This window comes from Furipterus horrens, unplaced genomic scaffold (genome assembly GCF_987537825.1).
Source record: "Furipterus horrens unplaced genomic scaffold, mFurHor1.1.pri manual_scaffold_10, whole genome shotgun sequence".
Lineage (NCBI taxonomy): Eukaryota > Metazoa > Chordata > Mammalia > Chiroptera > Furipteridae > Furipterus > Furipterus horrens.
This window is the reverse complement of record NW_028327180.1, coordinates 12,304,317-12,325,573: the sequence shown is the minus strand read 5'-3', so window position 1 is coordinate 12,325,573 and position 21,257 is coordinate 12,304,317. Positions and strand designations below refer to the sequence as shown.

Sequence of the window (21,257 nt, the reverse complement as noted above, 5' to 3'; positions counted from 1 at the left end):
TTAGTAGATTTTGAATTGTTTTAATTTCAGATCTTAGATGTAACTATCCTGCACCAATACCAGCCCCACCAGGGAAATACTTCTACAATGGAATCTACTCAACTCCGCTTATTTCCATATATAGCTGCTTCGTGGGTCAGAACAACTAAAGTAAACCCACAACTGCTCTGACCAACTCCGCTTCATCCTGACTCACTGCAGCCCAGGTAGCACCCTTCCACTCTGGACGAACGAGAAGATGGAAGTTTCACCATCTCCTTCCTGCTGTGGCTCATCCAGCACACTTTTGCTTTCATACTCGGCTCTTTGGGATCTTTGCCCAATTGGCCTGATGATAATAACGGCCAATGTAATCATATACGAGTATTTCCATAGCTACTGTTTCTTGTATGAATCAGCTGGGAGGAGGGAAAGCAATTAATCCTAGGTCTTACTTAGATAAAGAACCAGCAAGGGTGGCTGGCTGTTGGTTTGTGCAATGCCAAGCTATGCTCAGGAACTGATGCCAAATCTGTGACAATCCCATGGGAAAGAGAAGGGAATTGTATCTTGGTTTAACAGCCCAGAGCTGGACAGTCAGAACCCAGAGGTAGAGGAAGAGATGAAGAGGAGGGTTTCTAGCTGCTGTATCTTGTTCCCACCTTCATTTTCCCTGAAAGGTAAGATTGGGAGAAGTCTGCTTCACTGCTCATGTTAACCTTGACGGGTACTAGCTCTCTGAGCCTGGATGATGGGGCACACACAACTGGAAAATAGCAACACAACTGCATATGTCTATTCCTTGAACTCAAGGAACTGGTCATCCCATCACCATGACCAGGAAGAGGGGTATCTAGAGCAAAAGACTGGGAAGGATCCTTGGGGAACAAGGTATTGGAAGAGTAGACAGTCATGGAGTCGTTAAATCCAGAATACAATAGTATAGACTCTTCGATCTGCTATTGTTTAGGAGACCTTAGGGTCTGTTGCTAGCTTCCCTGGATTCAAACCCATAGCCTGGAAGCAAAGGTTTTATAAACTTTGGAGGCTGAGTGAGATTAATGTGAATTTTAAAAGGTAGAAGTTTTAGAAAAGAAATACGTCAATATGAAATCTAAAAAGTCATCATTAAGTCACATGCTTGAAGTTTTAGAGGTCTTTCACAAAACAATGAGAACTAGAATCTTGCTGTCTGGGGTTAATGCTAAAGATATAAACTATAAGTTTTTTATCTGGCATTTGGTGTTACAGCAAATTTTAAAGTGACAAAGTAATGCTATGACTATGTATTTGTTCTTTTGATTCCTGAAGAGAAGAGGCACTAAATAAATTAAATATCAACTATTACTACTATTTTTACAAAATTCTCTCATCTGTTTTGTTTACTGACTTTTTTTTTTTTCAAAATACTTGGTAAGTAGAATTAAGAAAATGGGAGGATTTAAACTTGAAGGAAGTTAAGAGAACAGAATGTGCTTTGTTTCTATTTCCATGCACTTACTGAAGAATTTATTTTGCAGTTTATACAATTATAGCTTCAATAATAAAACTGGCATAAAATATTAAACAATATTTTTTTTTTTAGTTCTATCAAGTTCATGCTAATCTAAAGAGCTCAAAAGTGTCATCCTAATAATGAATGTGAGGGTGTTATCTGTAGCCTGGCTCTCGGGAAATTCTGCTTTCCTTTTTTGAATATGCTGGGAATGGTCTCCCAAAAGCTATGTGAACACTGATGGTTTATTTCTGGTCAAATCCTTTTCTCAGTGCCTTATATTATTTGAGCCCTCAGCAATATGCAATAATTATGAACAACAAAAATAATGTTATTGAAGGTCTACTGTGTGCTGGGCCAGGTGCTAGGCACACAGGATGCTGTGTTTCCCAAACTTCAGCCCTTCCAATTCCTTGACATCCTTAGTACTACCTTTATCATTTACTCCAGAGAGGCGATGTGAACACAAGTCAGTGTCGTAAAGTACTGGACACAGTATTAGAAAAGTCCCTACCAAGTGGGGAGAACACAAAGAGGGATGTGGTCAATATTTTTTCAGGGGGCTAGAGAGGTGGTAAAGTTGGAGTTTTGCCAGAACTTCCTAAGGAAGTGATTCTTTGAAGAGGGATATGTAAAAAAAAAATGAGCTAATCGATATAGAGAACATATTAGTGGTTGCTTGCCAGAGGCAAGGTTGGGGGTGGGTGAAATGGATGGAGGGTGGTGGAAGGTACAAAACAACACTTCCGCATCAATAAGTCATGGGAATGCCATATATCTGAGAGAACAGCATTCTTGGCAGGGAGAACACCAAGTTCAAAGGCCCTGTCAGTAAGGACAGAGCAGTGTGGTTCAGGAATAGAAAGGTTGCCAATGAGACTGCATTGGGGAGCACAGAGGGTAATAGTGGGTAAGATAATAGAGGTACAAATCCCTGAGGGCCTCACTGACCACTGTAATGGAATTTGGCTTTTAATGAAGTGAAATGAGAAGGCAATGGGGGTTTTGAATAGAGGAGTGACATGACTTAATTAAACAGGATCACCATGTGTGGCAGATTTCCAAAAGATAGCTGCCATCCATCAGTGCCTGCCTTCCATGAGCAAGCGCGGCACACTACCCATCAAGGGATGGGGTAATGCCCTCACCCCTTGAAACTGGGAGGACCTTCTGGCTTGCTTTTCCCAATGGAATGAGACAAGTGTGACAGTCAGGAAATTCCATACGCAGGCCTCTTAAGAGCATCTGAAGCTCCCCCTTCCTTTTTCATAGACGTTGGATGTTATGGAAGGAGTCTGATAACCGTGAGGCCACCATGCTGTGGGAAAGCCTGAGCTAGCCTGGCGGAAAGGCCAAGTGGAGGAGAAAGAAGGGATCAGCTAACAGCCAGATCTGAGGCCCTGTGTATATTACCCAATGTCTTGATATATCTCAGACAGTGAATCTTTAGAGTCATGCCAGCTGAGACCACAGATATCGTGGAGCGGGGACAAGGCATTGCTACAGTTTTCTGTCCGAATGTCTAAGTTGGAAGCCTGGAACAAATAAAATGGTTCCTATTTTACACCAGTAAATTTGGGGGTAGTTTATTATGAGGCCAATTAAGAACTAACACTGAAATTGGTAGGACACCAGGTGGTGGGCAGGCCACTGAAGAGTAGCAGGGACACTGGTAGTGACACCTAGCAAGGCACTGGTGACACTCTCATCAGAGGCGGGAGGGAGGGGAACTCATGGTAGGTAGTAGTAAGAGGTTGGCAACACTGCCACCAGCGATAACATGGAATTAAAGAAATGTGTCTCATGAACTGTGGACCTGGTTAAGATTCCCAAATGTGGTAAGTGACTTCATTTCACTGCCTCGGATTAATCACAGACAGAGAAAGATGAACGAAAATGTTCAGGCAGAATTGAGAGGAAATCTCTCAACTCGGGACTTGCTAGTTTGGAAAATAAAACTTACGGTCATGCTTGCCTGCCTAGGCAGCAGAAGATTCTCAAAGAAAGAAATAGCCTTGGGGCAAAGATCAAATCCAGGGTCCACGAGTAGCATGTGCTCTCTGGGTAAAGATCAAATCCAGTGTGTAGCTGGAAACATCCCTCATGAAGACCTTGGAAAGATTTAAGAGTGCAGCGCCTCATGGACTCCCTCGGGGCAGCAGAGCGCTTCTGCAGATCCCAAGGGCTTCTGCAACAACATCCTGACGTGCAGCCAAAGTAAAGAAGAGCCTGTCCTAGGACTTTGGTGAGTATGTCTTTTTCTAAGGGAATGAACTTCAGTAAAATGTATGGGAAGCCCCAAGTTTTATAGGAAAATTGTACTGCAAACAGTATCCCCAGCTAAACAGATGGGAGAACACAAAACATGTCTAGACTGCTAACTCTATGAACAGAAAGCAGCCTCCCCAGCTGCTAATAAGAGTGATCTCTCATGCACAGAGGAAGGATCCCAGGAAGAGGCTCTAACTTCCCAGGGAGGCCCAGCTGAGCTGCCCGGCCCACGAGGGATGACACCTTCAACGTTTCTCCCCCAGCAACCCAAGAGGAAGGTAGGCCAGTTGCAGAATAATGACGATTAAGAAAGTATTGTTTTTTTAAGTCACTGGTTTCATGGGGTATTTTTTTTGTTTGGCTTGGTGGGTTTGCTTTTGCTTTTATTATTTCATGGAGGCTGGGCAGGTAACTGGAAATAGGTTAAGTGAAAAGTCCTGGCTTCTGTGTTGTATTGAAAAGGGGGTTGCATGGTGGGGGTGAAGGGCAGAGCAGAGAGGCCACCTGTTGCAACGACACCCTGAGACACGATAGCAGGGGCTTGCCGGCAGGTGGCACAGTGAAGGAGGGGAGAAGGTCAGACGTGGGAACGAGGGTGAAGGCACAGCTAAAGGCTGGAGGGGAAGATGAATGAGAGGTGTGAGAAAATGAGACGTGAAGGGCGCTCTCTGCACCTAAAAACACAGAACTGCCGATCAAGTGACAGGGGGAAGACAGTGGGAAAAGCAGGCAGGTAACTCAGGAACCCAAAGAGGACTGGCTATCCAATCAGAGATGTTGAAAGACTGTTGGCACTCTGAGTCTGGCGTTCAGAGAGAGGTCATGGCTGGAGATATCCATTTAGGAATCATCAGTATATGAGGACATTAAAAGCCAGGAGACTGAATGATATCCCCAAAAGCATGAGTACAGCCAGAAAAAAAGGCCTAAGGACTGGGCCCTCGAACTCCTGCATTTAAAAGGTTATGGAAATAAAGAACTGGGAAAGGAGACACACAGGTGCTGAGGTCAAAGGAAATAAGAGGAGCGGGGTGGCCTGCAAGCCAGCTCAAGAACTCTCAGGTTGCGCAGAGAAAGGGTGGCGAGCCCTGACCACTGTGTTTAGCATGAGGGTCTTCGGTACCCCTGACAAGTACAAATGTAGTGGAGCAGCGGGGATCACGGCCTGGCCAGTTCAAAAGAGAAGAGAGAAATTGGAGAGAGAGAATAGAGTTGACTTTGAAAATTTCCCATAAAAGGACGGACAGAAAACCAGGTGGTGGCTGGAGAAAAATGGGGTCAAGAAAGTTGTTTTTTTTAGTGGGAAAAAATACAGCATGGTTATATAGAGCTGGGAGAGAACCAGAAGAGAGAAAAACAGTGGTGGCGGGAAGAAAAAATGAATTATTAGAGCAGATAATAATTAATTAGAGGCAGCTAAATGAAGTCACCACACTATTTACCTGAAAGACTGCCATGAATATATGGCTAGTTTTCTTGCCTCTAATTTGTTTTTCCTTCAGTAAAACCTACCCCAGACCAAATTTCCTTCAATACTGTTTTGATTATAATATACTAACATTGTTTTTATTACTACATTACTTATGTTTTCTGCATGTTTTACATTCCTCTGCTTAGCTACCAAGCTGTTGCATGATCTGACTCACTCGCACTGAAGTCAGTAGACATTAACTGGCTGGGCACACGGGACACGCTGTCCTGTCTTTATTTAAAATGTAACTGTAGAGACAAACCCATAGTAAGATGAGTTTAAAGAGACAAGAGCTGTTATCGGGGAGTGTAGACAGCACCAAATAAATTCATACAAGGGAGCCATCATTCAGCCTGGACAGTAGAGGGGGCAGCAAAAGTTATAGAGGGTGGGCGTTTTCAGCAGGACAGAGGAAGGCTGACAAGGACTGACAAGGAGCAGCAAGTCTGTCCAGAGCACAGAGGAAGTGTGCCCGGGCTGAGGCTGGAAAGGACCAGGCTACAAAGGCTAACCAAGCCTCCAAGCCCAGCTGGAACCTATTCCCACCCCCACCCCCTCCAAGCCGGAAGCCTCCAGAGCAGCCAGACTCTGTTCTTTCCTGCCCAGCTCCCCCTCCCTGCCATGGTAACCCAGAAACCAACGGTGGGGTGTGGGCCTCACTTTGAACTGGACCAGAGATCTTCCAAGGGAAGTACAAGCACTCCAGGGAAAGCCCACGACTTTTCAAGGCCCGTCTGGACACACAGAGTTCTAAAGAAACCGATTTCCAGATCCACTCTTTTCACAGGAACCCCTTTTTACCAGGATATGCCTGAAATGTGCCTGAGGCAAGCAGATTTCTAGCGAGTTCTCCTTTCCCTGTTCCCCTTTCATAATCACCCTTCTCCCATTTTACAAGAGAAAGATCTCTCTCCTCATCCAGAACCTCACCCTGTGCCTTGCCTCTCCGGGGTACCAAAGGAGGGGACAATCTGAAAAACTGACATGAGAGAAACCTTCTCCAATGAGAGCGCTGATACCAACACCACCCATTTCTACATCTATACATTTCCAATATAGGTTCGTTGTATGCCTAATTATTTCTTATTGTAAGTTAATGAGTTATTTTGGTTAATCACATATTAATAATATTTAAGGAAACATAAAGAATAGTTTTTTTAACAATAAATTTATTAAAATTAAATTTAAATTTCTATACATATTTTTGTTGCTGAAGAGGAAGGAGAGCAAAGAAATTGGGAAACTATACTATACAGTTTCTAACTGTAAAATAATAATTAATAATAATAATTATTATTGGAAAATTTCAGAGGTCAAGGCTAACAGTGTGCAAGGGTTTTTTGTTGTTGTTTTTTTCTGATTTCTAGGAGAAGGCCTATGAGCAAGAGACCCCGTTAGGAGAACGAAATGACACGAGTCATCTTTTGACTATGTCACTGGTCTCTTTCATGTTGCTGTGATAAGTAGAGCCCCACCCCCCAACCTTAGAATTCCTTTATCTGAGTAAATATTTCTGTCACTCTCCTGCTCTTCCCTGCACTCTATGGGCACACTTGGAGGAATCATAGCGTTGAGAGGAAGCAACTACGTATTGTTAGAACATGACCAGCTAATAGGGACACAGAAGTTTTTGTCCCTTTTTCCGTGGTTTATATATACTCCTCTGCCCTTCTAAAAATAACTGGTAAGACACTAGGAGACTCAAAGTGGGATAAAACACTGGAAAATATATGCATACAAATACCCAGCCTCCTGATATAAAATGTGTACAAACAGCATTGTTGAATTGAACTGAGATCAAAGAGCCTCTTATTCTCTATTTCTGATTCTAGCACTAAATAACTTTCTTTAAAAATGGATACCATTCTTTGACATAAACAGAATAATAGCTATATTAGTTAAATAGTTAAAACAGTTACTTAATAAAATTCACCATTGAATAGTTAGGAGAACACATTCCAATACTAGCTACAACCCCAAATGCTCTCTCAACTCTCCTATGGAATTTTTCCATCCAATCCATCAAATAGGGTAACAGCAAGCACTTAAGCAATGTTCAGTCTAGACAGTCTCATGCGGTCATCTTTAATCACTGGATAAATTCATCCAAGAGCTAATATTGAGCTAAAGAAAGAAGCTGGCTTCTTGTCAACCCTCCTACCATAAAGCCTTCTGAAAGGGGACTTCCCAAACAGCTGACTGTCCCACCTCAGCTGCGATATAATGGAAAAGTCTTCTGTCCTGATCTCTCCATGAACCCCAGGCTTCTGCTTGGATGGATGAATAGATAGATAGATCGCTAATATAGATCAATCCACATTTGCCTATTATCTGTCAAGCTCTGTCAGCAAAAACTGGTACAAATCACACAAATGTTTTCATTCAGAAACCATAAAAGAAACTTCTCCAAAGAGCCAAATATGCACACTCATGTGAATATTATTTGGTCATACAGGTAATCTTTAAATATATTATTACTAATGTCAATCATGTAAACACATACAAGCATTGCTTTAAAGCCAACATTCTGTCATTATAACACTGCATCAAAATAAAATAGTGGCTGATGGTCACTGTCAAATCGTGGAAACTATTTCTATGGAAATAATATCAACCTTCATAAATATTAGTGATTAAATCTGTCTGGGATCAAATCCCAGCTCTTCATTTTCTAGCTGTAACTTCAGCAAAGTTACTTCATTACTCTATGCTTCCATTTCATCAGTCCCTACCACCATTTAAGTTTATTATGAAAATTTTAAAAAATATTCTTGGAACAACATCTGATACATAGTAAGAGCTCAAAAAATTAGCTAGGATTAGAATTATTTCTCATAATTCAATTTGTGAGCCCAACGACAGTCCTCTGTATTACCATTACCTAACTGTCAAAAGAATAGTTACATAATGAACAAAACTTAACAGTAAGGATAATCTTCTAAATTTTAAAATCTTTTAAAAAGAGTTTTGGGTCCAAGACCCATTTCAAAAGTTTCTTAGAATTATGAGTATTTTTCTCAGAAAAATCCACTTATACACAGATTTCAGGGCTTCATTCCCAGCCTTTCTAGGTCTACTCAGAGCCAGCAAACATAAAATAGAAAACCTTCTAAACTTTAAAATCTTTCAATTATCAAACACTATTTCAATCAACTTTAAACCACTGTTTTTTTTCCATCCTCCAAGAAGTTTATAAACATGCATTTCATTATGTTTTGTGATATAGCTGTCAATATTTATATAGTAATCCCAAAGATTAAAACAAAAAGCATCCCATTGTTTTTCTTAAATCCATCAATAATATGTTGGAAATTTCCAAATTCCAGAACTATAGCTTCAAATCAGGTTCTGGATTTCCCACGCCCAATCAGCAAAAGAGTGAATTCAAATGTCTTGGGTCAGAGACCCATTTAAAAAACTGAATAGAATTATGAGAACACCTTGCCTATTAAAGCTTCCCCACCAGTGGCCAACTCAACCCTTCTTTGTTTCTCTGTCCAGAGCAGATGGTACTTCAGGAAAGGTCATTCTGAGTACGACTAAAACGTTGAGAAGATATAACAGGGGGAGAAATCTAAGGACATGACATTGAAGCACGACCATAACAAACCTTCAGAACTTTTTGAGGCTTCTTAACTAAACGAAGTAAAATTTTACATTTTTCATCACTTTGAAAATCTAACATAGCTATTGCTTTGTTTGTCCTTTCCTCTATATATTTCACATTCTTTCTTCAGTACCTCCTCCCTCTGTCTACCGTGCCCACTGAAATTACACTGTAATAAAAGAGCAGCAGTTTAACATTTAATCTATATTGACTTCACACTCTCAGGAGAATAGTTCACCATGCAGCTCTGCACAGCAAGATGCTGGAATCAACCAGACCTGACCTATTGGTTCAATCTAGCCCCTTCAGGCACAGTGACAATGTAAAGATGCCTATCGGCTACAAGTTGATGCCATTACCAGTGTCATAACATTAGAAAGTAGCTGTATTATGGAATTGTACCCCTGAAACCTATATAATTTTATTAATCAATGACACCCCAAGAAATTACATTTAAAAAGTAGCTTTTAAAAAAACAATGAAAAATAACAGCTAGTGATAACCACTTCACTTCCAGTGTCAAAACTTCTGACTCATCCTACTGAAGAATCTGTGATAAGCATTAAGAATAACCTTGCTTTATACATATGATGAAGTTAACAAACTCTTAAATGTATGAAATTACATATGATTAAATTCAGATAAATTGTATACACTTGCAATAGGCAGTCTTAATAGCGTTTGAAAAAAATAACTGGATTTTCACTTTAAGCCACAGTTTGTCCCCATGTACAAAAAAGGAATTCAAAATGGATCAAAGACTTAAATATCAGATCTGAAACAATAGATTACAAAAAAGAAAACATAGGTACTAAACTTACAGACCCTGGTCAGAGAGAACATTTTATGAATTTGACCCCAAAGGCAAAGCAAGTAAAGGCGAAAATAAATGAATGGGAATACATCAAACTAAAAAGCTTCTGCACAGTAAAGCCACATTGTATACTGGATTCGATTGCAATATAAGTCTCCTGCATTTCTTCCAAGTTCTTAATACTGCTCTTCTTAAGAGACAGGTGTCTTTTCCAGGGTTGGAACTAATAATACAGACCAGAACTGGCTTCCAGTGACCAATCCCGCAAATTCCTCTCCCTGGGAAGACAAGGGTCTTCATTAAAGAAGAGGAGGGTCATTTGACTTTGCCAGCAAAGGCAGAGACTGACGCGCGCAGGCTCACACACACAGGCGGGCTCACGCACGCTTGCACTGGCCCACGGGGAGTTTGGGAAGGAGCAGGGAAGAAGCGGGGAGCTGCGGTACCTTTCTTGAACTTTCTGAGCTCAATTAGGTGAGAAACTCAGCACTCTGTGCTGCCAGACTCCGTCTTCTCCCAAACCGGCAGCTTGGCGAGGGTGGCCAGGCGCACGTCCCAGCCGTCAGCCCGCCCTGGAATCTTGCGCGCAGCTGGCAACGTGCAAACAGGGGAGCGCAGTGGAAAGCCCACGGGACAGGCAGGTGGACCAGCGACCTGTGCTCCTTTGGAAGCGGAGGATGGCGAGAAGAGCGCACGGGAGAAGCAAAGGGCCAGAAGGTGGAAAACCTCTGCAAAAACGCAAGCGAAAACTGAAGTTGCGGTCAAGTGTTCCCCCATAAGAGGGCGGGGCAGCCGGCCGCCGCCACTGGTGGGAAACGGGTGGGTCCAGCTGGAGCGGGGAGCAGCCCGAGGCGGAGACTCTTCCGGCAAAATTGTATCGTGCTTTCAACCACCACCACCTCCCTTCCCAAAGCCGGGAAGCAGAGCTCTGTACCTCCATCGAGTCCGGGCTGCAGGGTCGAGGGCTTCGGGCAGTGCAGCCCGGGGCGCGGCCACCTAGCTCCCTTCTCTATTGGTCTACGAAGACAGCCAGCGAGGGACCTGGGATTCCCCAGAGCGCTCTGAACCCAGGGAGTCCCAACCCCCCAGCGAAAAGAAAAGTGAAAGAGAAAAGAGGAGTACAGGCGAAGATAAACAGTCCCTGCGTCTGGGGGGAAGGGAGGGATGGCGGCAGCTCTGGAGTAACTACTCCTGGCGTCTCGGCTCCCCTCCCCCTGGGCTTGGTACATCGGTCAGGTTTCCAGCACTGCCACACCCAGGGGCGCAGAACTTGGAGAACTACTGGGAGGTCGTCGGGGAGTGCTGGCCCCTGGCCTCGGCCTGTACCTCTTCGTGCGCCTACAGAGAATGAACAAGAGGATGGCTCTGACCCAACCGCGAGTCAGTGTAGCTGGGCTTGGCTTCCCCTGCGTGGTGCGCATCCCAGCCGCCCAGAGGAAAAGGAAAAATGTGTTGGATCCGGATGGACTCCTTCTACAATCCAGACCCTTGGCTCGCAGCACAGGCTGGAAAAGGGAGGGCTCTGAAGTCTTTAAAAGAGGAAATGCTGGGTAACTAAATACTTTGTCCAAGGCAACTGGCGCGGAGGGTGAACTTGAAGGAATGATCCTGTCAGCTGATCGATCACTTTATCGGGCTGGTGGGTAGTCCTGTGTAAATATTGCACATGGTTCCATTTAATGGCATCTTGTGAAATTGTATTATTGCAGTGTTTAGTGTTGTGGCTGAGAGTGATCTACATGCCAGAATCGGCAGAAAAGGCCTCCTGCCAAATTTTGGAAGCTCTTTGGAGAACCTTGCATACATGTGAGCCACCAAAAATCCCTAAGGGAACGTACAACACCGAAGTTTTCAGGGTTTTGTCATGGAAAAAATGACAAGGCTCTGTGGAGCTTAGTAAAACTTTTATCTACTTTTTTTTTTTTTTTGGTATTACATACCTATTTAAAAAATAGAAAAATATTAGAAACGATTTAAATATCAAATTGCATCAAGTTCCACATAAAACAAAAAAGTGAGATATAAAAGTGTGAAAGTTTTTTACAACCACTCAAAATGTTAGCATGGTTAGAAAGTATAATTAAATGAAGCGATCATTCTTTTCTCTCCAAGACAATGTAACACTGAATTTTCTTGCGATGGTGCCAATGATTTCAAATCCAAACCGACCTTTCATAGCAATATGCGAAAGCTCTGATCTGCAGAATGAGAATATTGAGAGAGCCTGCATCTGGATTGGCGTTCTTTGCAAAAGACACGAAAACCACAAAAGGATTGAGGTTTCTGTCCGTGTGAAATAGAGATTAGGGATGGAGAAACAGATCTGCGTCCCTAGCCTCATCTTGGACAGCAGCGGAGCTGCCTGGGCTCCTGCAGAATGAACTCCTCCTAAACCTCTTTCAGTCTTCTTACTGGTGCTATGTGCTGTGCACCTGGCGGAGGAAGTAGAGGTCCAGAGAGGAAGCCGCCTTATTGGCCACACTCAGCACCAACCCTCAGGGCCAGATCTAGCTGCTGCCAGAGGACACCTCATCAGGTGCGAAACCCTGCTGCGCTTGGGCTGCCCAGGAGAACTGGAAGAATCTGATCTCCGCTGGGCTCACTAGCTGGTGGACTCCAGAATCTTGACAACTGTCGCCAGGGCTAAGGAGAATCGATGGCTGACAGCACATTTTTAATATATGGCCCCCTTGAATGTTCTAAGCCACAGGAGAGTTTTCACAATACTCTGAAACTGATGGGAATTTTCGTCATAGAGCTGAGCTTTAAAGCACCGTCTGAGTACATAAAATAATAAGATTGGTCTACAAACATTGATTGAGCTTCTAATATATGTAAGTTCTGGAACAAGATGGGCAGAACGATATAGAAAATATTTAGTTGGAATGGGGAGATATAATGATATAAATAACAATAAAGTGAAATTTAAAATGACTATAGCCATCATAAATGCTTTGCTCTACTGCTTGCCTGCCTGATATATAATACTGTTTTCTTAATTACAGAAAGAAAAGTATTTTTGATTTAATTATATAAGTGCCTGCAACTCAGTAACATTGGGTTTTCAACATTAATTCTTTTTGCACTGTGCACAAACAGAAAAGTCTAGTATATGCAACTTGTTTTTCAGTTGCCACAGGCTGTTTAGCAAGATACTGAAAATTACTCACACCAATGAACAAGTAAATTCCACTGTATAGAAGCAGAGACCAAGATTGATGAAATAATTTGAACTGCCTTAAGATAACTAATAAAATTATAATGTGGAAAGCAGTAGAAATTAAACTCACAGAAGTGACCATACTAATATTTCTTTGAATTTAAATAATTAACAATAAAATTATACCTTACTAATTTTAGTGTCTGATTTTTCATTCCAAAGACAATGTTTGGCAATTGGGGAGTTACCGTTAAAATAAATTACTAGCAAATTTTTCTATAGCTTCTGAAACTACGTGGAAGAAGTTAAAATTAGCTCCTCTGATTTGGTGGTCAAAGTCCATGATTATGACCTTATTTACAATTCTCCAAAGAACAAACCACAGGACAAGAAAACAAGTTGATCTTCTGGTCTTTGAAAAGCATGGCACAGAATACTTCCAATTTCCATTCTGGTTAAAGTACATGTGAAAAGCAGGCTTACATCAAGATTGCTCCCACCTCTGATTTTTTTTGGTTGTCCTGACAAGAGAGTAATACTCTTCCTCCTAAAGATTACTTTAAGTTTTCAAGAGCTTCTTAAACTACCCCTTCTTCAGAGCTGTAGCAATACCAGTTAATACTTTTATAGTCCTTATGGTGTATCCCCAGGCACTTGCTAAGAACAAATATTAACTCATTAAACACTCATAGCAATGCTGTGAGTAATGAACTATTATCTCCACTTTACAAGTGGAGAAACCAAGGCCCAGAGAAATTACATGACTTGCCTAAAGCCACGTGTAATTGAATGGCCCAGCAAGTATTAACTCAGGTGGTCTAGCTTGAGTACATATCCCCTACCCTCTGCGGCCTTTAAACTTAGAACCACCCACCACTGCTCCTAACACAGAAAGTTCCTGAGGGAAAAAGCCACACCGGCAGTATCTCTCAGTCCAATTTTGTTTGCTGCAGAGTAATTTTAGCCACTACCAGGGAAGAAACTCATTAGTTCCCTTGAATTTATGCTTCTTGATCTCATTGTGTTTCTGTAATGAAATTGTCCTGGGAGCTACAGACAGGCTGCAAATATGTTATCTTAATACAGAGACTGACAAAAAGCTGGCAGAGTCCAACTGGGTCCTTTTAGAGATGAATGATTTCATTTGCATTGAAGTTCAAAAGTGGGTCCATTGAAAGAGGGGAAAGGACATCTCGTTTCAAGCTCCAGATTAAGAACAATTATGTCATCATAATATTTAATTCTTATTACATTTAAAAGTATATAAAATCTTAAATGTTCTGGTACTTAGTAGGGGGAAGAGGCGGTTTAAATAAAATGAAGAGATGATGTGCTAGCAATACTATTCTGAATAGTCTTTTAAGACTGCCCTTCTCAATCAAAGTCTAGTCCAGATTACCTTAGATTTATAATATGAGAGTGTATATATCTATATCTATACCTATCTAATCTATATCTACATGTATATAGCATATGAGAGGGTATTATTATTCCACTCCTGAGGCTATCTTTTACCCTTGCCTTATGTCCTAAATTTAAACAAGAATCATGTTTGATAGTTTCCCAATGTGTGTTCTGACAATTCTTCAAAATAAACAAAAAGCTTTGAAATCAACTGTGTATCAAAGAAAAAATCATAGGTGAAATTGCAAAATACTTTGACCTGAAAGACAATGAAAACAAAATGTATCAAAATTTATGGGATGCAACTTAGAGAAGAATGTAGAGTTGTCAATACTTATATTACAAATAAAAAAAGGTTAAAATTAATAGAATAAGCTTCCACCTTAAACTAGAAAAAAAGGGGGGAAATATTCATAAAAAGAATGAAGGAAACAATAGATAAAAGCTAAAATGGAACAGAAAATCAATGAAAACAAGTTATTTGGAAAGATCAGTAAAATTAGAAAATCTCTAGCTAAATTGATCTAGAAAAAAGAGAAAATACAGAATTACCAATATAAACATTGAAAGAGGAGACAGTACTACATACATTATAGACAAAAAAAAAAAAAAAAAGAATATAAAAAACAAATTTGTAGCAATAAATTTGACAACTCAAAGGGACAAATTTCTTGGAAGCCACAAGTTACAAAGGCTAATACATACACACACACACACACACACAAATAGAATGTCTAAATTAATTTATATCCATTGTAGATATTTAATAAAATCTTTCCCACAGATAAAATTCCAGACCCAAATCAATTCAGTGACAGATTCTATTAAACAATTAAGGAAAAATATTGTTAACCTTATACAAATGCTTTCAGAAAATATAGGAAAAAGGAATACTTCTCAACTTATCTTATGATGTCATAATTACTCTGTCAAAGCCAGCAAAGATATTACATGAAAAGAAATCTACAGCAGCATATTTTTTTGAACTAGCACAAAAATTCTCAACAAAATATTAATCTAACCTGAAGTATAAAAAGGATACTACATCAGGAACAAATGGGGATTATCCATGTAATGAATGCAAAACTGATTTAACATTTAAAAGCCAATCAATGTAATGCTCAGTAGTAATTGAATAAAGGAGAAAAAGCATTTGACAAAATTCAGCATTCAGCCATGATGAAACCTCTCTGTAAACTACAAATGGAGGGAAACCCTGTCAACCTGATAAGGGGCAACTACAGAAAAATCTATAGCTAATATTTGACTTGGTAGTGAAAGACCCATGCTTGACCCCTAAACTCATCACTCCTAGTCAACTGGTACTAGAGAGCCTAGACAGTGCAATAATTTAGGAAAAGAAAAAAGTCATAAAGAATGGAAAGAAATGGGTAAAGTATCTTTTTAAAAGTATATTTTATTGATTATGCTATTACAGTGGTCTCAATTGTTTCCCCTTTGCCCGCCTTCATCTGGTACCCCACTTCCTGTTAGCAATCCTCCCCCTTAGTTCATGCCCATGGGTCATGCATATAGGTTCTTTGGCTTCACCCCTTTCTTTTATTATTCCTAACTTTCCCCTGTCTATTTTGTTCCTACCAATTATGCTTCTTAATCCCTGTACTGTGTCCCCCATTCTTCCCCTTCTCATTCCAAACTGATCTCCATATCTATGATTCTGTTCCTGTTGTAGTTTTTTGCTTAGTTTGTTTTTGTTTTTTAGATTCAGTTGTGAATTTATTCTCATTTTAATGTTCATAGTTTTGATCTTCTTTTTCTTAAGTAAGTCCTTTTAACATTTCATATAATAAGGGCTTGGTGATGATGAACTCCTTTAGCTTTATCTTATCTGGGAAGCACTTTATCTGCCCTTCCATTCTAAATGATAGCTTTGCTGGATACAGTAATCTTGGTTGTAGGTCCTTGCTTTTCGTCACATTGAATACTTCTTGCCAGTCCCTTCTTATCTGCAAAGTTTCATTTGAGAAGTCAGCTGATAGTCTTATGGGGACTCCTTTGTAGATAACTCTCTGCTTTTCTCCTAACTGCTTCTAAGATTCTCTTTATCTTTAATTTTTGGCATTTTAATTATGATGTGTCTTGGTGTGGTGCTCTTTGAGTCCAACTTGTTTGGGACTCACTGTGCTTCTTGGACTTGTGTGTCTCTTTCCATCACCTTCACCAAATTAGGAAAGTTTTCCTTCGTTACTTTTTCACATAAGTTGTTAATTTCTTGCTCTTCCTCTTCTCCTTCTGGCACCCCTATGATTTGGATATTGGCACTTTTGGAGATGTCCCAGAGTCTTAGTCTCTCCTCATTTTTAAAATTCTTGTTTCTTTATTCTGTCCTGGTTGAATGTTTATTTCTTCCTTATGTTCCAAGTCATCGATTCGAATCCTGGCTTCCTTCCCTTCATTGTTAGTTCCTTGTGGACTTTTCTTTATTTTACTTACTGTAGCCTTCACTTCTTCTTCCCTTGTGCTTTTGCAGTATTCAGTGAGTTTTCTGAGCATCTTTATCACCCGTATTTTGAAGTCTGCATCTGTTAGGTTAGCTATCTCCATTTTGTTTAGTTCTTTTTCTGGGGTTTCATTCTGTTCTTTCATTTGGGCCATATTTCTTTGTCTCCTGAATTTGGCAGCCTCCCTGTGTTTGTTTTTGTGTATTAGGTAAAGTTGCTTTGACTCCCTGTCTTAGCACACCTGTTGAGTTGTATGGGGTGTAGCCTTAAGTATTCACCAGAATAGGGTAACCCGCTTGACTGCTTTGTGGTTCTGTATGTGGGGGAGGGGTCAGAGAGGGGACAATGCTGCTGCCTTGCTGCTGGAGGCTTGCTCTGCACTCGCCCCATTTCCAGTCACTTCACCCCCTTCTCAGATGTGACTGGCACCCTTCTAGCTATTGCCCTGGTGGTGGTTCTCAGAGTGAGTGGGTTCCCATACCTTCCAGGACCATGCAGGCCCTTTAAATGGACTCTCCTGAGAGACAGGCTCTTTCTTCCACCACCCCAACCGCCACTGGTTTTTATAGCCAGAAATTAGGCTTTATTTTGCCAGTGCTGGAACCCTGGGCTGTGCAGTCTGGCTTGGGGCTGGGATTGTTCACTCTCATGGTATCCCTCCCAATTTTTATCCACCACACACGAATGTGGGATTACCCGTTCTACCACCTCACCACCACCACCCCAGGTCCTCTCCACCCCAGCTCCCCACCTCTGCTCCTCCTATTCGTCTGGCTGAATGTGGCTTCTTTAAATTCTTGGTTGTAGGGCTTCCATACAGTATGATTTTCTGGAAGTTTTGGGTGCCTTTTTTTTTAAATTTTTTTGAGGTTAGTTGTGATCCTTCTTATGGTTGCACAAGGAGGCAAAGTGTGTCTACCCACCACCTCCACCATGACTGTAAGTTCCCGGTAAAATGTCTTTATTTGCAGAGAATCAGTCTCTGAGGAATCTACCAGTAAAATTCCTAGTAATATAAATACATTTAGCAGAATAGAAGAAATATATGAGCATAAATTATAAGTTTTATACATCAATAATTAGAAATTAAAAGTTCTAAAAATATAATTTACAAAAGCATAAATTTAACAATGTGTACTCTGAAAACTACAAAAAAACTTCTCGGAGACTCTGAAGGTGACTAAATCAAAGGCTGACAAACTCTGGCCTGCAGCTTTGTTTTTAGCATTCAGCCACACCCATCTGTCTCATTTAGGTATGACTGCTTTTGCAATTGAGAAATTCCAAGAGACCATATAATTTATCAAAGCTTTAACAATATTTACTACCTTGCCTTTTACAGGAAAACTTTACCAACTCTTTATCTAAATGTTTGGAGAGATATCTTATTCATGAATTGAAAGACTTTACATTAAGATGTCAGTTTTCCGCTAGTGTAGCTACAGAGTCAATGCCTTCCTGCCAGGCTTTCCTGTACAACTTGAGGAGCTGATAGTGAAGTTGATATGCAAATACAGAGAACCTAGAAGAGGCAAAACACTTTTTAAAAAGAACAATGTAGGAGAATTTATACTACCCAGTATCAAGACTTAATATAAAGCTACAGAAGACCGCTAAATGAAATAAGCCAAGTGGTGAAAGACAAATACCATATGATCTCACCTTTAAATGAGACTTAATGAACAAAACAAACAAGCAAGGAAAACAGAACCAGAGACATGGAAACAAGGAATAAACTGACAGTGACCACGGGGGAGGGCTGAGGGGTGTAACGGGGGGAAAGAAGGGGAAGCTAGTCAAGGAACAAGTATAAAGGACCCAGAGACATGGACAACAGGGAGGGGATTGACTCTGGGAGCTGGGGGGCGGGGGGGAGGCAACGAGGAAAAAATTGGGACAACTGTAATTGAATAATAATAAAATAAAATAAAGAGAATAAAAAGGCCAGAGCAATGCAGTAATGTAGTAATCACACAGGAATACACACAAAAGCAATGGAACCGAATAAACAGGAAAAAAAACCCCACAGATACATGGCTAATTTGTTTGGGCAACTGTCCCAAAGTAAAAGTGAAAGAATAATCTATTCCATAAATGATATAAGAACCACTGGGGTTTTAGTCGAAAAACATTATTTTCAATTCCCAAACTCACATCACTCATAAAAATTAACATAACAAATATAAAAACTAAAAATATAAACTGTATAGAAAGCACAGGAGAAAATCTTTGCAATCTTGAGGTAAGTAAAGATTTCTTGGACAGATCACAAAAGAAGTACTATGAATGGAAAAAAGTGAAAGAATTGGATTTATATCAAAATATAAACTTTTTCTTGCTTTAAAGTACAAAATGACTACCAAGATACTAAAAGTTCCAGAGAATTCTGAAATTTAAAATCCTATTTGATATCGTTTGACTCATTTTTCAAATTTATTGGTCTAAGAACCATTTTACAGTAGAACACCAATTAATCTTTTGCAGAACTTGTATTTCAAAATGCACACTTGCAAAGTGTTATTGAAGATACATTGCATTCTTCTGGAATAAACTTTATTATCAATGTGAATTGAGGGAGAAGAGCCATAATCATCAAATAATTATTTTTGTCATAGAATGTGCTCTGTGTTTGATTCACTTACATTTAGTATAATATTTTTAATGTTTGGGAGTGACAAACAGTTATTTATGGCATTAAACATTATTTTAAGCCAACATTTTGTAATAGCTGTACACCTTAACCATTCACCCACCAATAGTCATTTATAGGTTGATATATCTTTTATTAAAATGAAGAAGTCCTCATATAAAATTTGGCTGGAGAATCTCAAATTTAAACTTAGATTGCACTTACTCTGGTTAGAGGAGTCTAAAGGACATGCCAGAAAGAGACTTCAGTCTTACAAAGAAACGCAGCCTATATTTCTACATTATTTTGTAAGAATCTGGGGCATAGAGAAACGAGGTGATTTGTATCTGATGAAATACAGTATCTAAGTAATGGTAGACCTCAGAACTGATACCTTAAGAAGTGACAAAGATATCACTAAAATTCCTCAGCTATAGATCTTAAAAGAAACAATAATGGTTATATTTCAAAATATCTCCAACAAGGACTCACCAAAAGCCAGCATTAGTCCAGTATAAGAAGGGGTTGTCAATAAACCCTGTATTGATTCAACAAACCACAGAAGTAACCACACTCATGCAGTTGAAACAGCAAAGCAAATTTTACGTATGTGTAATATCATGCCTGTTTGGACTCTTGTGCAATATTGCACATAGAAAATGGAGCTATGTTCCAAGAAAGCATTTCAAAATTTACTATTGAGTGCATCAAGTCAGAAATTCACAAAAACATTGAACAGTTATTTTCCTGGAGGGGAAAAATGCCCTTCAAAGGAGAGAGTTGGCAATACGGGTCTCTTTGAAACATAAATAAGAAATAAAGTCATAGTGCAGGCAAAGGAAAATCTTATTCTTGCAAAGTTAACTTCTATGTTCAAATACAGTGAAACTAGAAGTGTTGCAAACAGCTATGCATGGTATTTGGAGGTACTTTCACCCATACAGGAAGAGCTAATTACAGGTATGTGAATTGTGTTGGAAGCCTTGCTGCTTCATTTGTTCGTCTTACCCCCAAAAGAACAGATCTTCCCTTTAAAATCTACTTTTGTTTGCATTTATAAAATGCTTAGTTTGGGAAATCTAAGATTTGTGGATTCAAAATGGACTTTGACAAGCCGAAAACTAACGGTGTCAAATCATGCTTTCCCTAACACTTACTCATTGCCACCTCTGCATTCACAAGTTACTACATGTCAAAGATTGTATAGAAGTAGTACAGTGTAGGGTAGAGTCCCTCCTTTCCAAAAGGAAAATATGTGACATAACTGCCTCAGTAAGAAGTTTACAATGTATTATGGTTGATTTTTGTAGGTTAATGTAACTACAAATAGTGATTTGCAGATAACCCTATACAAAAATCTTCGCTACAATTTTCTATCACAACTACTTTAAGACACTATCACAATATTTTCTTAATCAGCTAGCTTTCCTTCTTATGATTGTTTACTGGGAATTTTCATACCAGATATATACTAATTCTTGTGTCATCAAAAACTGAGAGAAAGGTTCTGGAATTAAAGGCTCAAAGACTCTCATCTATTTAAGCAAGTACCATTAATCATACAAACAACTCACAGATGTGGATCCACTAAGATTAGATACTGTTTTGTGATGTCAGCATGGCATAATTGGAAAATATAAAATTGGGAGATACTCTAATGTGGGCCTAGTTTAAAATTTATTTGGCCTCATTTGCAAACTGGAAATTCAAGATAAACTTGTCTATTAGCAAAGCCACATCTTCTCTAATATTTTGTGAGCATTGGCCCATATATGATTAACAATAGTTATATTACTCACTGCCTACACTATGGCAGGTATAGCCTTGTGGCTTAATATACATCAGGGTTAATCCTAAAATTAAACTCAACAAAGTGTGAGTTCTTATCTCCAAGTTACATATGGTAAAACTGGGGTTCAGTAAGTAACGTGGAAAAGGACCTATAGCTACAGAAATAACATATAC

At 39.9% G+C, this 21,257-nt stretch overlaps 1 protein-coding gene across 3 annotated transcripts in view; it reads right to left on the bottom strand.

Annotated features, from left to right (window-relative positions):
* IL15 (interleukin 15) overlaps positions 1-11,076 on the bottom strand; it is a 54,301-nt gene extending 43,225 nt beyond the window's left edge. The window contains exons 1-3 of one of the 3 annotated variants that reach the window (XM_090288769.1): positions 10,572-11,076; positions 10,084-10,365; positions 9,708-9,915 (exon numbers count right to left, since the gene is read on the bottom strand). In XM_090288769.1, coding sequence (XP_090144895.1) covers positions 10,121-10,365; positions 10,572-10,866 — 540 coding nt within the window. In that variant the 5' untranslated portion in view covers positions 10,867-11,076 and the 3' untranslated portion in view covers positions 9,708-9,915; positions 10,084-10,120. Of the gene's footprint in view, positions 1-9,707; positions 9,916-10,083; positions 10,366-10,571 lie in introns of those variants that run through there. The other 2 variants (XM_090288768.1, XM_090288772.1) reach the window with 2 other exon arrangements.
* Between the last annotated feature and the right edge of the window lie 10,181 nt (positions 11,077-21,257).